This window comes from Pseudophryne corroboree, chromosome 5, assembly GCF_028390025.1.
Source record: "Pseudophryne corroboree isolate aPseCor3 chromosome 5, aPseCor3.hap2, whole genome shotgun sequence".
Classification (NCBI taxonomy): domain Eukaryota; kingdom Metazoa; phylum Chordata; class Amphibia; order Anura; family Myobatrachidae; genus Pseudophryne; species Pseudophryne corroboree.
The window spans coordinates 333,327,212-333,348,436 of record NC_086448.1 but is presented as its reverse complement, the minus strand read 5'-3'; the positions used below and the strand labels follow the sequence as shown (position 1 = coordinate 333,348,436).

At 46.1% G+C, this 21,225-nt stretch overlaps 1 protein-coding gene across 4 annotated transcripts in view; it reads left to right on the top strand.

Moving 5' to 3' along the window:
- BBS9 (Bardet-Biedl syndrome 9) overlaps positions 1 to 21,225 on the top strand; it is an 853,332-nt gene that overhangs the window by 680,309 nt on the left and 151,798 nt on the right. For all 4 annotated transcript variants that reach the window (XM_063922539.1, XM_063922541.1, XM_063922538.1 and 1 more), the window contains one exon: positions 2,344 to 2,526. In XM_063922539.1, the coding sequence (XP_063778609.1) occupies positions 2,344 to 2,526 (183 nt within the window). The remainder of the gene's footprint in view (positions 1 to 2,343; positions 2,527 to 21,225) is intronic.

Genomic DNA, 21,225 nt, shown 5'->3' with positions numbered 1-21,225 from the left:
GTGCGGGGCAGGGTGGGGCGAGGGGGCGGCCACATATCTAAAAGCCAATCCCGGGAATCCCGGGATTGGCCATTTTTCAACCCCGATACCCGGGATTGAAAAGAGTACGTCATATTTAGGGTATCCAATCCCGGGCCATTTTCCAATCCCGATACCCGGGTATCGGGATTGGAAAATGGCCCGGGATTGGATTCCTTAAATAATGCGCACTCTTTTGTTAACATTACGGTTTATAAATATTGACTCTCACCTACTGACCAGGTGACTATACCAGTGCGCCTACCTACCACCCTTGTTGCTTTTCCTACTTTTCTAAGTTTAACCAGAGACCTATTTTAAATAACAGGGTGAACACATTTTTACAAACATTTAATTGCCATTGACATTATAAATTGGTGGCACTGTAACTCAAATTAATATACCAGTTCTGATTATGCCGTTTTGTGCCAGTTGTTGCTGTTGCTCTAAAGTTGACAATTATAATGTATAGATGTTTACAAGCATTCTGATTTAGTGTTGTAGCATATCTACTGCAGTGTAATGTATGGGAGCTTTTGCACTAAAAGCTCTGCATAACTTATACAGGCTTTTTATGACCGTGCTATCCTTGAACTGTCTATGCTTAGTAAAGTATTGCAAATTTACTATGTTAATATAGGAAACAGTCTCCATTTTCTACAGCTCATAATATAACACAAGTAAAGCACATGGTGATGTGGAAGTATACAGTTGTATCTCACTTGGGTGTTGTATTTTGTGTCACTCACCTACAAGATGTTCAGTTTTTCCTGTGTCCCACTTCCATCTATCCTCAGCAGACATATATAAAAAGGATTAATTTCAGACACATTTTAATACATTATTGGCTTTGTGCATTACTACCTATGTATTTTGCCTATATCATTTCATCTACTGATGTTTCTTTTATATATGGCACATATGTTTAGAGGCCAGTAGTATAACAAAGTAATCCTTTTTTTTTTTTTAAAGCAACAGTCATATAATGACATAGGGGCTAATTCAGACCTGATCACTGCTGTGCGTTTTCGCACAGCGGGCGATCAGGTCTGAACTGCGCTTGCGCCGCAGTGCGCATGTGAATGCTAGAGGTGTTATCAGCATCTCAGCCCAATGATCGCCTCTGCCTGATTGACAGCCAGAGGCGTTCGCTGGGCGGGCTGGCGGCGTTTGGCCGCTGCTTTGGGGGCGCGGTCTGGGCAACACAGGCGTGCCCGGACTGTGCGAATGGCGGGCCGCGGCAGCTGCGTGATGTCACACGCATCCGCTGCGACTCGGCATGCGACAAGTAGCTCCCTGCCAGCACGCAGGAGCTGCACAGGTAGGGAGCTACTTGTCAAGTACAAAAGCATCGCCGCTGTGCGATACTTTTGTACTTGTGCAGGAGGGGGTTAAGGTCTGACATGCGGGGAATACTAGCCCCGTGCTGGGCTTTCCCCCGCATGTCAGAGTAAATGATCGTAGCACATCTACGATCAACTCTGAATTACCCCCCATAGCACAGAGGTTCTCAAACGTGGCCCTCAAGGCACCCCAATGGTCCAGGTTTTAAGTATATCCATGCTTGGCCACAGGTGACTTAATTAGCACCTCAGTCAATTTGATTTAGCCATCTGTGCTGAGTCATAGATATACCTAACACCTGGACCATTGGCTTGGCTTGAAGACTGCGCTGAGAACCTCTGACATAGAGGCTGTTGCTGAAAGAGTGCTGGGTGTATCTTGTGTGTTTTCGCATTGTGGGGTGGACTGAATAATCCAGTCATTTACTGCACTGGGGTAAGGGTGGTATCCTCTGGCTTTTACAGTATAATTACTGCGGCTAATGAATAGTATTCTATGAATCCTTGGGAACTGAATTAGGCATACATGGGCGATGTAGAGTCATACACATTTCAATCACATATACACTTGTGTGTAAAGAGGCACAACTGGGCTGTAACAGAGCCTTCTCATGTAGGGAAAGCTCAGTGCAGATGTACAGATTTGTAACTTTTGCACCTATAAGTGTGCAATGATGATGATGACTAGGCCAACCAGGCATACACTTGTCGGCATATTGCAAGATACATGGAATTCTGTATACTGGCAAAATACTGTATATGCAGGTTGAAAGCAACATATGCCCAATTTACTTCCAACTTTGCATCAGCTCCACAACCTGCATTGTGCATATCCATAATGACTTGTTGTAGGTCTATATTTGTCTGTATATCTCTCCACAGTTTGTTTTCAGAACTATTTAAATTCTCTTTTTTATCCATTATTTTGTACATCTCAGTTACCATGAACAGTTGACATGTCTCATTTATTCTCTTTGTATAGGTAATGGGAATAGCAGATGCTGCTGAAGAACTCCAAACCAACCTGTTCCGTGCTTTCACAAAGCTGAGGAGCGCAACACAGCTTGTAATCCTGCTGATTGGGTTGTGGCAGAAGCTTAATAAAGACCAGATGGGCATTTTGGAAGCCACCTTTTTGCCACTTGTAGAAGATGGTCAAGAACTGGTAAGATGATCAAAGTAGTGTGATCTGTACATTAGTAATGACATTCATTATATGTTGTTTCACATTTATTTGAGTTTGATAACATCTTACGACTTGTTTATTTATTTATTTTACTTTGTCCACTGTACTGTACTATACTATAATTATTTGGGCATGATACATAGAGAAGTGTATTCTAGGCTTGGCGCCAAAAGGTGACATAGCGCGTGAAAGAGTTCAGTTGCTCTGTGTGATGCACGGCAAGAGCTGCCTGCATCATCTTCTCTTGGATATTAATGTGCTAGTTCAACGCAGTGTGTGTACAGTACAGTATATGCAGCAATACACACACTTTTCCTATTGGGAGGCAATCGCAACATCGCTCTTCTAGACGAACTCTACTTCTCACTTATACTGTACCCATTCTTTTAAGCATTAAACAAATAATAATAATTATTATTATTATTATTATTTAAAAAAAATATGTATTGTATGTTCAAATATATTAGAAGTATTATAAGCCATTTATTTTTAGCATATTGGGTAAGATTCCTATATGACAGCCACGTGTCATATTCTTTTTTTATTATATTTACACAATATAGAATGATCAGGATTGTGTCATGTTAGGTAGCCAGACTTTAGGCTAGGTTTCATTATTTCTTGCCTTGGTTTAGCATACACTACTGTATACATTTATTGCCCACTAGAGTGTCTGTAAGTGCAGACGGATGCCAATAAATGTATGTATTGTAAATATTTCTTAATAAAGCAGACTCTACTCATGTTACATGCATCTGTTATAGAATTGAATGGAGAAACGTTGTAATTGCATGGATGTCATAGCAAGTAATATTGCAAACATTGAATAATTTAATATTATAACAATGCAGTTTGATACACAAATGTGCAATTTGTTTTATTTTTTTATTGAAAATATTGGGTTTCAAAAGCAACATTGGGACTGTCAGATATCAAAGGTAGTGGAATCCAAATAGTGCTTCTGGGGTAGAACAGCAGCCTTGGAACACCTGGATGCTTCACCCACAGTAAACCAGACACTGGTACTGAGAATAGGTGTGCCAATGTGGTGCTGATTAGATGGATAGAAAGTTACAGTGAGTGAAGAAAAAGTATCATAACCATAAAATAATTAGATAAAACCTCCCTTGGAATGAATATAGGGGGTAATTCTGAGTTGATCGCAGCAGGATTTTTGTTAGCAATTGGGCAAAACCATGTGCACTGCAGGGGGGACAGATGTAACATGTGCAGAGAGAGATAGATTTGGGTGTGGTGAGTTCAATCTGCAATCTAATTTGCAGTGTAACAATAAAGCAGCCAGAATTTACCCTGCACAGAAACAAAATAACCCACCCAAATCTAACTCTCTCTGCACGTTATATCTGCCTCCCCTGCAGTGTACATGGCTTTGCCCAATTGCTAAAAAATTTCCTGCTGCGATCAACTTGGAATTACCCCCATAGATCCTCCCTAGTCACATTCAGGTACATGAAATACAAAAGAATGTAATATTTATTTATTAATAGCTTCTTATATAGTGCAGCATATTCCGTTGCGCTTTACAATTGTAACAACATTAGTAGAACAAAACTGGGTAATAATAGACAGACATAGAGGTAGGAAGATCCTGCTTGCAAGCATACAATCTATAGGGAAATAGGTATTATACGCAATGATACGTGCTACCTAATGCATAATGGTCTGGCCAGATTGCAAAGGTTCTTAATGGGCTGTATGATATGGTCACTCAGCAATAATGGCCATGGGTCATCAACAACATATAACAAGGGAAAACAAATCTCAATGGTGAAACATCCTTTTTTTGGTGGGGCGGAAATTGGATAAAACATAATAAAAAACCACCTGAATGTAAGGCAGCATACCAGAATATTTAGTGTACATAGTACACCAAATACAGCTTAAGACAGTAACTAGCTATCTCCCAAGAATGGACGTCTGGGTCAGATATCTTCCTCCTGCTCTCCACCAAGTGGATCCGGAGCATTTCAATATTGCTGTGGTGCAGGTACAGTTATGAAAAGCAGCTGTCCTCGCAATCCCATAACACTGCTGCAGAATACTTACCAGAGATGACCCAGCTGACTGTAGTAACGTGGCATGTGCACAGTCGAAGGTCGCGCAGTGGCGGTGGAGGCATACACCCCAATTCCTCTTCACAACCCCAGACTTTCTTCCCAAATGAAAGACCGAGGCTCCGGGGACTAGCGCCATATGGCATTTGTTCGAGCTAGCAAATTCTGAAAACTCTGAAACCTATTTGTCCCCTAATAATGAATGGGCCCATTACAAAAAAAAAAAAAAAATGTGGAAGCTAACGTTTCAGAATGTGTCTTACCGGGCCATTGTTGATGATGAATAGGCCTCTAAATATGATATTTTTCTCTTTGTTTCAACCATTGTAAACGCAGTGTGGTAAAAAAATAATTGAAACTCTGAGTGCGCAACTTCTGCTAAATGACCAGAATTAGTGTAACTTGCTGCTCCCCTTCACCAGCCACCAGTAGCTGGCTACTTGTGATTGACTTGCTGTGAAGAGAATTCCTTGGCAATGCCTACTTTTTATTGGTTATTCATAGTGTGTTGGTGGATCTTTTTTTATGGCGACTAAATTTACAATGCAGTGCTTTTTGAAGCCGCCACATCTTTGGTGTTTTGGGCTGACGAATTTAAAGGGGCAGTAATATTTAATACAGACTCAAGGCTTTGAAAAGTGCTGCATTATAAATTTAGCCCTAGAATGTAGACAAATACAGGAAGTAAAAAATATTTAGTTTACTAAAGTGACCAACAAGATTTTCTTCAGTTACAGGTTTATTTTAAAATTGTGCGCTTTTTTCTATTCTTTGGTACAATGAGCAGAGAGAGGTTCCTCACACTCATGGTATTCCTGTAAAGCCCTGGTTCAGATTAAGATGAGAAGGAGGAATTCAGTTTTTTTTTTTTTTGCTTTGTTTTTTAATGAGACCAAAAATCATTCAAATTTAAAATGGATTTTAATTGAATAAATCACACCCCAAACTACCATTCACCAATTTATTAAATATAAAATAAAATCTTATTTTGTTCTTTTTGTATCTAATCTACTGTAGTCCATGTTATATACAACTCATGACGGGTGCCATACAGAAGACATACGTGCATAGTACAGTCTTACATAAGCACCACCTGCAGTATGCGTGCCTGACAAATGATGCAAGATCATGCTACCATCACCATTCTATTAGATTTTTTCTTCCATAAAGGATCGATAAAGGAAGACACATCTGTAATGACTTTCCCTTCTCCACTGTTGACATGTGTTTGATACAAATGACTGGCAGTTATGCCTGCTCAGCCCACAGATGCTGCCAACTCATTAATTTAAAATTAAGTGTTTTAATTATTTATCGGCAGCATCTGTCATTGTAAAAAATGGTTTCTCACTACAATTTTTAACAATTCACATGTAGCAATACTGGGGTTATAAAGCAATTTACATATGTATTATATCTTGATGGACATTATTACTGTCATATATCTTGCTTTAGATTATCATTTCCATATTTGATTATTATGAGCTGGTTGTCCTACATGGTTGTGTTCAAGTAGTATTCTTGTTCAGTAGCAGCCCTCCCCGGAAACTGGGCCATAGGTGAGCTGCCACATAGAATCTATGGGGTCAATCCAGTTACCCGCAATATCTTCGTGGGTGCAAGTACAGTAAGTGAGGCTGTATGTTGCACTTATGTTACCAACAACGCAGATTTTTGTTTAATATGCGACCAAATATCGAACAAAAATCGAGCCAGATCGATTTTTAGCAAATATACCCCTAAATTTCATATTTACTAACAGATGAATTTTTATTTTATTTTTATTTTTAAATATGTCATAAATCATGTTAGTAAATGTGTGATTTAGACCCTGAAACACAAAATCGATCAAAAATCGACCCAAATCTGTGAAGCTGTAGCAGTGAGACAGGCCAGGCTGGAGCCTGTATTACACTGCAGGAAACAGGACTGAGACTTATACTGCAAGAGGGCCAGAAGGCTAGTCCAGACCTGCATGTGGCAGAGCGGAGCTACCAAGACTTTGACATATAGGGCGGCAGGGCCGAAACTAGGATTTTTGTCACCCGGGGCAAGGTAGTCATTTGACACCCCCCCCCCCCCCCCCCCTCCGCAAAAAAAAAAAAATTATTTTACAATAAATAAATAAAAATAATAATAAAATAAAATAAATAAATACATGAATAAAAATATTATATATATATATATATATATATATATATATATCTCTTTCAGAACTTTTTTACCTGAAAAATTGCCTTTTCTAACATAAATTTCATATCCAGGAAAAAGTGTCCCCATTTTACACAGTACGACAGGCAAGTGTCCCCATTCCCCATTTTACACATTGCGGCAGACAGGTGACCCCATTTTACACATTGCGGCAGGAAAAAGTGTCCCCATTTTACACATTGCGGCAGACAGGTGACCCCATTTTACACATTGCGGCAGACAGGTGTCCCCATTTTACACATTGCGGCAGGAAAAAGTGTCCCCATTTTACACATTGCGGCAGGCACGTGTCCCCATTTTACACAGTACGCTGGCAAGTGTCCCCATTTTACACATTGCGGCAGGAAAAAGTGTCCCCATTTTACACATTACGGCAGGCACGTGTCCCCATTTTACACAGTACGCTGGCAAGTGTCCCCATTTTACACATTGCGGCAGGAAAGTGTCCCCATTTTACACATTGCGGCAGGAAAAAGTGTCACCATTTTACACATTGCGGCAGGAAAAAGTGTCCCCATTTTACACATTGCGGCAGGCACAGGTCCCCATTTTACACATTGCGGCAGGAAAAAGTGTCCCCATTTTACACATTGCGGCAGGCACAGGTCCCCATTTTACACAGTACGCTGGCAAGTGTCCCCATTTTACACATTGCGGCAGGCACAGGTCCCCATTTTACACAGTACGCTGGCAAGTGTCCCCATTTTACACATTGCGGCAGGAAAAAGTGTCCCCATTTTACACATTGCGGCAGGCACAGGTCCCCATTTTACACATTGCGGCAGGCACAGGTCCCCATTTTACACATTGCGGCAGGCACAGGTCCCCATTTTACACATTGCGGCAGGTGGTGGAGGGAGAGAGAGAGAGAGGAAGGGAGAGGGGCTGACTTACATTTGAAGCGGTTCTCGCCGCTCTTCAGCCGCCTCTCCCTCCTCGTCTGGTCTGCGCGGCTCCCCCTTCTCCCTCCTCCGGCGGGGTTTCGTGGAATGACGCGTTTGCGCCGTGACGTCACGACGCAATCGCGTCATTCCGCGAAACCCCGCCCCCCGAGCTGGGCACTCGGGAGAAGGGGGTTTCAAAGTTATAAAAGTGCCGCGGCGGGTGTTAGGGGGTCTCGGCGCCCCCTCCAATCCGGCGCCCAGGTCGCCTGCCCCCCTAGCCCCCACCCTAGTTTCGGCCCTGAGGGCGGGATATACTAAATGGAAAATGCGCTAAACCCCCATTTACCCCCGCAATTGTCAATCAGGCTGTACCCAGATTATGTGTCCTCAGATAAAATGAGGCTGTAACTGTTTAAATGAACTGAAACTCCTGGGATGCACAGACAATAACTGGCTGTAAAACTTAGTAACATACGTAAAGTACAGTTTCCAGTACTAGAGCTGTAGTGTCCCAGATTGCCTGTTCTTGCATGCATCCATTATGGCATGCGGTTAGGCATTTTGTTGGACAGTAGCTAAAAAAAATAAAAAATCATTGATTTCAATTGTTTTATATTGATGTTTATTAAATATCTACTTCCTAAATTTCCGTGCCATACTGTGACAATAATGCTTTCTTTGTTTTAAAGGATTGTAATTACAAGTAATTAATGATGGCTTGAATACCTTTGTTTGTGGCTGCTTTATAAATATTTGGCTAAGCTGCATATACAAATATCTTCAGGACAGGGTCGGACTGGCCCACAGGGGAACAGGGGAAACCACCGGTGGGTCCCACCGCTTGTGGATCCTCCTCCTCCTCCTCTAGGGATCAGGTTTCAGACTCTATCCTAGTGCACTTGAATTATGCATTATACTTATATTACATTATACTTCACAAGAATATGGTTTATTATATATTTACCAAGCGGAACAGAGCATGTACGCTGTAATGGTTAGACAAACGTCTGTGGTGGCTGGCCACGCCCCAGTGGAGCCTGGCCACACCCTTAAGCATGGGCCCCTACAACAGCACCCCACCGGTGGGCCCTTCATTTCCCAGTCCGACACTGCTTCAGGATGTCACCTTATAGAAAAGTACCACGCTTACTGCAATAAAGCCTATTGAGGAAGGTGGAAACTATGTGAAGGGGAAGCGGTTAAGATCTTGCCGCATGGGATCCCAGTGATCACAATGCAGACGCCGGAATCCCGCACAGTGGTACAATGCCGGCACTGGAATACCGGCAAGACAGGCTATTCTCCCTCTGTGGTGTGTCCACGACACCCATAGAGGCGGAATGTAATCTCAAGGGGCTTTCTAGTGCTCGCCCAGCTGCTGGAATACTGGTGGCCGGGATATCGCTGTCGGTATACTGATGGCCTGCATCCCGGTCATCGGTATTTCATACAGAACCCATGTGCAGAGACCTTTGGCCTAGACTGACTAGAAAAATGGTCTAATGACTAATGTTAAGAATTAGAGTGTTTTATGCAACTTATTGAATAACAGAGCAGATGAAATGCTTGATTGGATATTAGGATCATAACTATAGTTGCAGAGCTGATCAAATGAATGTTCGGTTTTGATTGATTAACCATGACTACAATATTATGGGGAGGTCTGAGGATCAGGCTTCGTCTCCAAAAGAGCCACAGTCCATCCCAACTCATCTGCAATCACTTCTCCCATGCACATTTTTAAAGGTATGTTTATTCTAGCTACAGTGTACGGATATCCTGTTTTATTTTTCAATTGATTTATAGCAAGTTTGTTTAAAAAAAAATTCTGCAGCGGGGTACATTGGTTTCCACAGGGAAAACATTGGGGTGTAGAGATGGATCTTGATCCACAGGCACCAACAGGCTAAAGCTTTAGACTGTCCCAGGATGCATTGGGGCCTCCTCTATAATCCCGCCTCCAGGCACTGGAGCTCAGTTTCGAGTTGGTGCCTGCAGAAGCAGGTCACTTAACAGGGGGGCTGCACTGGGCAGCCATGAAAATAAGAATTTACTCACCGGTAATTCTATTTCTCGTAGTCCGTAGTGGATGCTGGGAACTCCGTAAGGACCATGGGGAATAGCGGGCTCCGAAGGAGGCTGGGCACTCTAGAAAGATTTATGACTACCTGGTGTGCACTGGCTCCTCCCACTATGACCCTCCTCCAAGCCTCAGTTAGGACACTGTGCCCGGACGAGCTGACATAATAAGGAAGGATTTTGAATCCCGGGTAAGACTCATACCAGCCACACCAATCACACCGTACAACTCGTGATACTATATCCAGTTTGACAGTATGAAAACAACTGAGCCTCTCAACAGATGGCTCAACAATAACCCTTTAGTTAGCAATAACTATTTACAAGTATTGCAGACAATCCGCACTTGGGATGGGCGCCCAGCATCCACTACGGACTACGAGAAATAGAATTACCGGTGAGTAAATTCTTATTTTCTCTGACGTCCTAGTGGATGCTGGGAACTCCGTAAGGACCATGGGGATTATACCAAAGCTCCCAAACGGGCGGGAGAGTGCGGATGACTCTGCAGCACCGAATGAGAGAACTCCAGGTCCTCCTCAGCCAGGGTATCAAATTTGTAGAATTTTGCAAACGTGTTTGCCCCTGACCAAGTAGCTGCTCGGCAAAGTTGTAAAGCCGAGACCCCTCGGGCAGCCGCCCAAGATGAGCCCACCTTCCTTGTGGAATGGGCATTTACAGATTTTGGCTGTGGCAGGCCTGCCACAGAATGTGCAAGCTGAATTGTACTACAAATCCAGCGAGCAATAGTCTGCTTAGAAGCAGGAGCACCCAGCTTGTTGGGTGCATACAGGATAAACAGCGAGTCAGATTTTCTGACTCCAGCCGTCCTGGAAACATATATTTTCAGGGCCCTGACAACGTCTAGCAACTTGGAGTCCTCCAAGTCCCTAGTAGCCGCAGGCACCACAATAGGCTGGTTCAGGTGAAACGCTGACACCACCTTAGGGAGAAATTGGGGACGAGTCCTCAATTCTGCCCTATCCATATGGAAAATCAGATAAGGGCTTTTACATGATAAAGCCGCCAATTCTGACACTCGCCTGGCTGAAGCCAAGGCCAATAACATGACCACTTTCCACGTGAGATATTTCAGATCCACGGTTTTTAGTGGCTCAAACCAATGTGATTTTAAGAAACTCAACACCACGTTGAGATCCCAAGGTGCCACAGGAGGCACAAACTGGGGCTGAATATGCAGCACTCCTTTCACAAATGTCTGAACTTCAGGTACTGAAGCTAGTTCTTTTTGAAAGAAAATCGACAGAGCCGAGATCTGTACTTTAATGGAGCCTAGTTTTAGGCCCATATTCACTCCTGTTTGCAGGAAATGCAGAAATCGACCTAGTTTAGTTGAAATTCCTCTGTTGGGGCCTTTTCGGCCTCGCACCATGCAACATATTTCCGCCATATGCGGTGATAATGATTTGCCGTAACATCTTTCCTGGCTTTAAGAAGCGTAGGAATGACTTCCTCCGGAATGCCCTTTTCCTTCAGGATCCGGCGTTCAACCGCCATGCCGTCAAACGCAGCCGCGGTAAGTCTTGGAACAGACAGGGCCCCTGCTGTAGCAGGTCTTGTCTGAGCGGCAGAGGCCACGGGTCCTCTGAGATCATCTCTTGAAGTTCCGGGTACCACGCTCGTCTTGGCCAATCCGGAACCACGAGAATTGTGTTTACTCCTCGCTTTCTTATTATTCTCAATACCTTTGGTATGAGAGGCAGAGGAGGGAACACATAAACTGACTGGTACACCCACGGTGTCACTAGAGCGTCCACAGCTATCGCCTGAGGGTCCCTTGACCTGGCGCAATATCTTTTTAACTTTTTGTTGAGGCGGGACGCCATCATGTCCACCTGTGGTTTTTCCCAACGGTTTACCAGCATCTGGAAGACTTCTGGATGAAGTCCCCACTCTCCCGGGTGGAGGTCGTGTCTGCTGAGGAAGTCTGCTTCCCAGTTGTCCACTCCCGGAATGAACACTGCTGACAGTGCTAGTACATGATTCTCCGCCCATCGGAGAATTCTTGTGGCTTCTGCCATTGCCATCCTGCTTCTTGTGCCGCCCTGTCGATTTACATGGGCGACTGCCGTGATGTTGTCTGACTGGATCAGCATCGGCTGGTGTAGGAGCAGGGATTTTGCTTGACTTAGGGCATTGTAAATGGCCCTTAGTTCCAGAATATTTATGTGAAGGGAACTCTCCTGACTCGACCATAGTCCTTGGACGTTTCTTCCCCGTGTGACTGCCCCCCAGCCTCGAAGGCTGGCATCCGTGGTCACCAGGACCCAGTCCTGTATGCCGAACCTGCTGCCCTCTAGAAGATGGGCACTCTGCAGCCACCACTGTAGAGACACCCTGGTTCTTGGAGACAGGGTTATTAAGCGATGCATCTGAAGATGCGATCCGGACCATTTGTCCAACAGGTCCCACTGAAAGATTCTGGCATGGAACCTGCCGAAGGGAATTGCTTCGTAAGAAGCTACCATCTTTCCCAGGACCCGCGTGCAGTGATGCACCGATACCTGTTTTGGTTTCAGGAGGTCTCTGACTAGAGATGACAACTCCCTGGCTTTCTCCTCCGGGAGAAACACTTTTTTCTGGACTGTATCCAGAATCATACCCAGGAACAGTAGACGTGTCGTCGGAACCAGCTGTAACTTTGGGATATTCAGAATCCAGCCGTGCTGGTGCAGCACTTCCTGAGATAGTGCTACTCCCACCAACAACTGTTCCTTGGACCTCGCCTTTATTAGGAGATCGTCCAAGTACGGGATAATTAAAACTCCCTTTTTTCGAAGGAGTATCATAATTTCCGCCATAACCTTGGTAAATACCCTCGGTGCCGTGGACAGTCCAAACGGCAGCGTCTGGAATTGGTAATGGCAATCCTGTACCACAAATCTGAGGTACTCCTGGTGAGGATGGTAAATGGGGACATGCAAGTAAGCATCCTTGATGTCCAGGGATACCATGTAATCCCCCTCGTCCAGGCTTGCAATAACCGCCCTGAGCGATTCCATCTTGAACTTGAATTTTTTTACGTATGTGTTCAAGGATTTCAAATTTAAAATGGGTCTCACCGAACCGTCCGGTTTCGGCACCACAAATAGTGTGGAATAGTAACCCCGGCCTTGTTGATGTAGGGGTACCTTGATTATCACCTGCTGGGAATACAGCTTGTGAATTGCCGCTAGCACCGCCTCCCTGTCTGAGGGAGCAATCGGCAAGGCAGATTTTAGGAACCGGTGGGGTGGAGACGCCTCGAATTCCAGTTTGTACCCCTGAGATACTATTTGAAGAATCCAGGGATCTACCTGTGAGCGAGCCCACTGATCGCTGAAATTCTTGAGGCGGCCCCCCACCGTACCTGGCTCCGCCTGTGGAGCCCCACCGTCATGCGGCGGACTTGGAAGAAGAAGCGGGGGAGGACTTTTGCTCCTGGGAACCTGCTGTTTGTTGCAGCCTTTTTCCCCTACCTCTGCCTCTGGACAGAAAAGACCCGCCTTTTCCACGCTTGTTTTTCTGGGTCCGAAAGGACTGAACCTGATAAAACGGCGCCTTCTTAGGCTGTGAGGGGACATGGGGTAAAAATGCTGACTTCCCAGATGTTGCTGTGGAAACTAGGTCCGAGAGACCATCCCCAAATAATTCCTCACCCTTATAAGGCAAAACTTCCATGTGCCTTTTAGAATCTGCATCTCCTGTCCACTGGCGAGTCCATAAGCCTCTCCTAGCAGAAATGGACAATGCACTTACTTTAGATGCCAGCCGGCAGATTTCCCTCTGTGCATCTCTCATATATAAGACTGAGTCTTTGATATGGTCTATGGTTAGCAGAATCGTGTCTCTGTCTAGTGTGTCAATATTTTCTGACAGTTTATCTGACCACGCAGCGGCAGCACTGCACATCCATGCTGACGCAATAGCTGGCCTAAGTATAATGCCTGAGTGTGTGTATACAGACTTCAGGATCGCCTCCTGCTTTCTATCAGCAGGTTCCTTGAGGGCGGCCGTATCCGGAGACGGTAGTGCCACCTTTTTAGACAAACGTGTGAGCGCTTTATCCACCCTAGGAGGTGTTTCCCAACGTGACCTATCCTCTGGCGGGAAAGGGAACGCCATTAGTACCTTCTTAGGAATTACCAATTTTTTATCAGGGAAGGCCCACGCTTCTTCACACACTTCATTTAATTCATCTGATGGGGGAAAAACTACGGGTAGTTTTTTCTCCCCAAACATAATACCCTTTTTAGTGGTACCTGTATTTATATCAGAAATGTGTAACACCTCTTTCATTGCCTCAATCATGCAGTGAATGGCCTTAGTGGGCATCAGGTTAGACTCATCGTCGTCGACACTGGTGTCAGTATCAGTGTCGACATCTGCGTCTGCGATCTGAGGTAGCGGGCGTTTCAGAGCCCCTGATGACCTTTGAGACGCCTGGACAGGCACGAGCTGAGAAGTCGGCTGTCCCACATTTGGCATGTCGTCAAATTTCTTATGCAAGGAGTCTATACGTGCACTCATTTCTTTCCATAAGCTCATCCACTCAGGTGTCTGCCCCGCAGGGGGTGACATCCCTTCTAAAGGCATCTGCTCCGTCTCCACATCATTATCCTCATCAAACATGTCGACACAGCCGTACCGACACACCGCCCACACACAGGGAATGCTCTAACAGAGGACAGGACCGACAAAAGCCCTTTGGGGGGACAGAGTGAGAGTATGCCAGCACACACCAGAGCGCTATATAATGCAGGGACTGACTGAGTTATGTCCCCTATAGCTGCTTTTTCTATATAAATGTATACTGCGCCTAAATTTAGTGCCCCCCCTCTTTTTTTTACCCTTTTCTGTAGTGTAGACTGCAGGGGAGAGTCAGGGAGCTTCCTTTCAGCGGAGCTGTGAGGGAAAATGGCGCCAGTGTGCTGAAGGAGATAGCTCCGCCCCTTTTCCGCGGACTATTCTCCAGCTTTTTCCTATATTCTGGCAGAGGTATTTTCCACATATATAGCCTCTGGGGCTATATATTGTGGTATTTTTGCCAGCCAAGGTGTTATTATTGCTTCTCAGGGCGCCCCCCCCCCCCCCCCAGCGCCCTGCACCCTCAGTGACCGGTGTGTGAAGTGTGTGTGAGGAGCAATGGCGCACAGCTGCAGTGCTGTGCGCTACCTTGGTGAAGACTGATGTCTTCTGCCGCCGATTTTCCGGACCTCTTCTTGCTTCTGGCTCTGTAAGGGGGACGGCGGCGCGGCTCCGGGACCGAACACCAAGGACTGGGCCTGCGGTCGATCCCTCTGGAGCTAATGGTGTCCAGTAGCCTAAGAAGCCCAAGCTGGCTGCAAGCAGGCAGGTTCGCTTCTTCTCCCCTTAGTCCCTTGCTGCAGTGAGCCTGTTGCCAGCAGGTCTCACTGAAAATAAAAAACCTAATTTCTATACTTTCTTTCTAAAGGCTCAGGAGAGCCCCTAGTGTGCATCCAACCTCGGCCGGGCACAAAATCTAACTGAGGCTTGGAGGAGGGTCATAGTGGGAGGAGCCAGTGCACACCAGGTAGTCATAAATCTTTCTAGAGTGCCCAGCCTCCTTCGGAGCCCGCTATTCCCCATGGTCCTTACGGAGTTCCCAGCATCCACTAGGACGTCAGAGAAAAGCTATTAGAAGACTTCAAGGGTCGCAGCACTTACATGTCAGGGTGACATTCTGTGCTGCAGCTCCGTCACCTCCCCAGCGGCGTAACATACTCCCGCTGGCTCTGTTCCCAGGTACTTGCGGCGGAGACGCTCCGGCTCTAGGCACACGATTGCAAACGCTCTCCTGGTACGCGTGGCTGCTACAGAAGGGAGGAGGTAAGAGGGTCCCCCAGACGGAACCCGCCATTAAAACGCGTTCCGGTCGCAGTCTAAGAAGATGGACTGCGACGCTGGCGTGGACACTGTAACAGAGCAGGGACCCCACTGTATCCACCAGGGCAGATGAGTATAGGTCGGATATGTTAATGTCCACTTTAATAAGACTCCATAGTATCAGGTGGTGAAGTCCAGCATAGGGAGAAGATGCTTGACCTGTAGCCCATGCCCCGGCCCAGGGCGCCATTCTACTAGTGAGTGTTCCTGCCCTGGAGCTGCCTCACACTCTCCCTCACTCCCTGACTGAGATGCTGGGTGCCATTTTCTAAAATAGCTGCGACTGGTTTCCCGGACTGCAGGGCAAGGTCTCCCTTGTAAACCCGCCTGTACATCAGCGCCGTGGTTTTACAAACACTTAAGTATTCTACATGTCAATAATAAGACAGCGTTAGTTAAGAACAAGTGTACCTGTGCCAAAATATATTGTACCAGTATTCTGATGTATACATCCAGTCTCAGACCGTGCATTGTTTTATATATATATATATGTATGTATATATATATGTATATATATATATATATATATATATATTTCTTCATATATTAATCCAATGCAATTTTATTGTCATGAAAATAATTATCTGCATTGCAAACGTGACTATGTGTGCCTGTTTCTGCTATGTGATTTCACTGCGGTGTATCCCAGATATGTCTATCACTGTATACTGTACCCTAGGGGACTAGGTACGTCTGGGTCAATATATAGTGCGTCACAGTATTTACCTTTTACGTGTATTCTACTGTGTACTCAGTCACATAATACCGGATTTATTTGCAGGTGTTGTGTACTGAGTACTCAGTCACATGCTAACGGATTTATTCGCAGGTATTATACTTTGTCTGGCTTCAAAGTACTAAACCGCTCTCTGTTTCATTTGTGTATAATGTCTAACATGTAGGGCAGTAAATCTGGGGAAGCTCCTGCATCTTGCAGAGAATGCGCAACGGATTTACCTGAGGGGGAAGTTTTGTGTAATGCTCTGTGTACTATGTCTCATACATCCCCAGTTAGTCCGCAGCTTCTGTAACCAATCAGAAGCCGTCCTGGGCTGCGTTATCAAACCTACTGGGTATTCTAGTTGAACGCTTTATACCCTCTATAGGACCACCTATCACATTACAGTCACTGATGTCCCTATTGGGCGGGAAAAATTTTGCCTCACAGGTTGTAGTGTATGACTCATTCCTTGGTCAGGCAAAACGTAATGCCAGGTCACTCTCGTGTCTCTGGGTCTTCTAAAGCGGGCTGTTTCCTCCTCCCTATTCAATAATCTCTCAGATATTTTATCTGATGAGGGGGGGAATATGCTGTCCTATCTGTCCCTGTATTAGGTGTTTCTGACAAGGATTCTTCATTGCTAAATGATGCCACTGCCCTTGTGGTTAAGCAAATGGATATGTTCACACGTCAGAAGACAATTAAAACTCTGTTACCACAGTCTGACCATTAAGTGGACATCCGACAATACCCCTGGTCTAATCCTGTGAAGACATTCCCCCTGTCCGCAACCGGCATTAGCTTGTTATCCTCTTCCTGCAGAGTTATATAACAAGTGGGTAATTCACTACTAGTGAACTAATGTGTCGCCCATCTCGGGTGCCGTTCACTCTGCCTGTCACCACTGTCTCCTCAATGTAGGAACCGACAGATAAGTGTGTGGAGGGATGCCTGAAGTCTATTACTCCCTTACAGGTGTTGTACATAGACCTCTTGGGGCTGCAAAATAGATTAATAGCTGGATCAGGCATTAGAGGATGAGCTGTCCGAGGATATATCTGACAATGCCAGGAGGCGTCCCCTGAGGCGGGAGTGTCGGCTGCCAAGGCGTCGAATACGTCTGTTCTGGCTCGCCGTATTCTGTGGTTGAGGTCATGGAAGGTGGAACTGGACTCCAAAAGTCCTTGGAGGTATTTCCTTTTACTGTGGCAGACCTAATTATAAATTGGGTCTGGATCGGCGACTACTATGTCTGCCTTTCTCTCAAATGCTACTCCTTCTGCACAGAGGGCAAAAGGTACCACTTTCCCTGCTTTCGGCCTCAAGGGAAAGCAAAGCTCAGGCATACCCGAGATTATCTCGTGCTCCCAAAAACCACTAAACTCAAGACCTAACAATCCTGGGCAGCCCATCTGCCTGCTTCTAAACATGACAAGCCTGCTGCATGACAGGACAGGGCTTTCCCTGGGGGTCCCCAGGGTCGGAGGATGACTTCTGCGATTCACCCAGGTTTGATTAATGACCACTTCAGACGTATGGGTGCTAGAAGTTGTTTCTCATGGGTACGCAGTCTCTTTCAAGAGGCGTCCCCCTCACCAGTTTTGCAAAACGGTTATCCCTTCGGATCCGTTAAAGGCGCAAGCTCTACAATTGGTTGGGAGTTCCATCCTGGATACAGGAGTGGTGGTGCCGATACCTCTATCCCAAAGAGGCAGAGTATACTAATCGACCCTGTTTCTAGTACCGATACCCAATGGGTCTTGCCGGCCTATACTCAACCTCAAATCAATGAACAAGTTTGTGAGAGTATCCAAGTTCCGTATGGAAACACTGTGCTCAATTGTACTGGCCATGGAACCTGGAGATTATATGGTATCGCTGGATATACAAGATGCTTACCTGCATATACCTATTGCCATATCGCATCAGCAATATCTGCGGTTTGCTATTGGCAACCTTCACTATCAGTCCCAAGCTCTGCCGTTTGGACTGGCCACGGCTCCTCGGATCTTCACCAAGGTTATGGCCATGATGACGACTCATCTCCGTCATCAGGGAGTAAGGATCTTTTCGTATCTGGACGACTTGCTGATCCTGGCAAACTCCCACGATGTCCTCCTCAGTCATCTACAACTGACGGTAAACTTCTTACAAGCCCACGGGTGGCTCATCAACTGGAAGAAATCCTCGCTGGTCCCTGCTTTGAGCATGGTGCGCCTGGGGGCACTACTGGACACACCCAGTCAACGGCTGTTTCTGTCTCCAGAGAATGTCCTGAAGCTTGAGGACAGGATCAGATACTTCCTCTCTTGCCCAAGAGTGTGCATACACTCGGCGATGCAAGTACTAGGCCTGATGATGACGGCTTTCGACATGGTAGAGTACGCTCAATTTCATTCCCTCCTCTGCAGAGGTTAATCCTTTCCAAGTGGGACGGCCTACCTCATCGGATCAAATCTCACATGATCTCTTAGACTCCGGAGGGTCGTCTGTCGCTGACCTCGTGGCTACAGGACCAGCAGTCAAGCAGGGGCCGTCCCTTCTGGATCCCCAACTGGGTCCTACTGACTACGGACGCCAGTCTGAGGGGATGGGGCGCGGTGTTGGAGAAACACTTTTTCCAGGGTCGGGGGACCAAGGAGGAATCACTCCTCCCGATAAACATTTGGGAATTGCAGGCAGTGTTCAATTCTTTGCCTCTCTCCCTGCCTATGTTACAGAACAGACCTGTTCAAGTATGGCCAGACAACGCCACCATGGTGACATACCTAAATCATGAAGGCAGCACCCAAAGCCGCATGGCAATGATGGAAGTGTCAAGAATCCTTTGTTGGGCGGAACGTCATCTGCCAGCAGTATCGGCAGTGTTCATTCCGGGTGTCCTCAAATGGGAAGCGGATTTCCTCAGTCGACAGGACATGCATGCTGGAGAGTGGCATCTTCCTCAGGAAGTCGTTCAACTCCCAGTGGACAAGTGGAGCCTACCAGATGTAGACCTGATGGCATTTCGACACAATCACAAAGTTCAGGTCTTCGGATCAAAAAACAGGGATCCTCAAGCAGCGTTTATGGAAGCATTGGCAATTCCATGGACCTTTCGGCTGCCATTAGTGTTCCCTCCAGTGTCACTCCTGCCCAGGGTACTACGGAAGTTCAAACAAGAAGGAGGAATACTACTTCTAGTCGCTCCAGCATGGCCCAGACGGCATTGGTTCTCAGACCTGCAGGGTCTATCGATAGAGCGTCCTCTTCTACTTCCACAACGTCCAGACCTCCTCGTTCAGGGCCCTTGTGTCTTCCCGGACCTGGCCAGACTGGCTTTGACGGCGTGGCTCTTGAAGCTTCACTCCTAAGGGCCAAGGGATTCTCCGAGGTGGTTATCCAAACTATGCTGAAGGCCCGCAATCCGGCATCTGCGCGGATTAATTACAGGGTATTTAGGTCTTCGTCTGGCCTCCCTCAAGGTTCATACTGTATCTCTGCCTTGTCGGTGTGGTTTCAGAGAAAAATTGCATCTATTCCTGACGTTCATACTTTCACTCAGGGTGTTTTACAGATTCAGCCTCCCTATGTCCCTTCTGTGGCTCCATGGGATCTATCTGTTGTCCTGAATGCCCTGTAAGAGTCTCCATTTGAACCTCTTGAGTCAGTGGACCTTACATGGCTCACGGTCAAGGTCCTATTCCTACTGGCTATTGCCTCTGCCAGGAGGGTGTCTGAGTTAGGCGCTTTGTCCTGTCGTCCACCCTTTCTGATTTTTCACCGTGACCTGGCAGTTCTTAGGACTCGCCCTGGTTATCTACCTATGGTGGTGTCATCTTTACATTTTAACCAAGAGATTGTGGTTCTGGCTTTTATCTCTTCTGGTTTGTCCTCCAAAGAGCGGTCTTTGGATATGGTACGGGCTCTCCGTATTTACGTGGAGAGAACTGCCTCTATTTTGAGGTCAGATACCCTTTTTGTACTTTTTGGTTTTCACGAACGTGGCTGGCCTGCGAACAAGCAAACATTGGCCAGATGGATTAGAATTGCTCAAGCATATGCACAGGCTGGTCTTCCTGCTCCTGCTGTTATTAAAGCCCATTCTACTCGGCCTGTTGGATCTTCTTGGGTGGCCCGCCGAGGCGCGTCCGCTGAACAATTGTGCAAGGCGGCTACGTGGTCCTCAGTGAACACATTCATTACGTTCTATGCCTTTGATACTTCCATCTCCCAGTATGCTTCCTTTGGACGCCGGGTTCTCATACCCTTTATGGCGCGTCCCCTCCCATGAGGAACTGCTTTAGGACATCCCCGCGCTGATGCACCTAGCACCCGCGCTGATGCACCTAGCGTCTATGGGTTTGTATGGCATTAGCTGCTGGTCCCTTCTCCTGTCGTGAGAACGTGGTTCTATGTGACTAACATCTGCCTTTTATTTTACCAGCTCCTGCATTGGACTGGTTAACGAAACTAAACTCCATTGCCTGGAGGCAGGGTTATAGAGGAGGCCCCAATGCATCCTGGGACAGTCTAAAGCTTTAGCCTGTTGGTGCCTGTGGATCAAGATCCATCTCTACACCCCAATGTTTTTCCTGTGGAACCAATGTATCTCGCAGAACGAGATTTAACAATGGTAAGTCTACCATAAATCTCCCTATGCAAGCTTCTTGGTGGCCAATTTATTAATCATTGGAGTTTAGACACAATAATTATATTTCTAAATCACTGAAACAAGAAATATGTGGGCAGATGTATTAAGCCTGGAGAAGTGATAAAGCAGTGATAAGTGCAAGGTGATTATGCACCAGCCAGTCAGCTC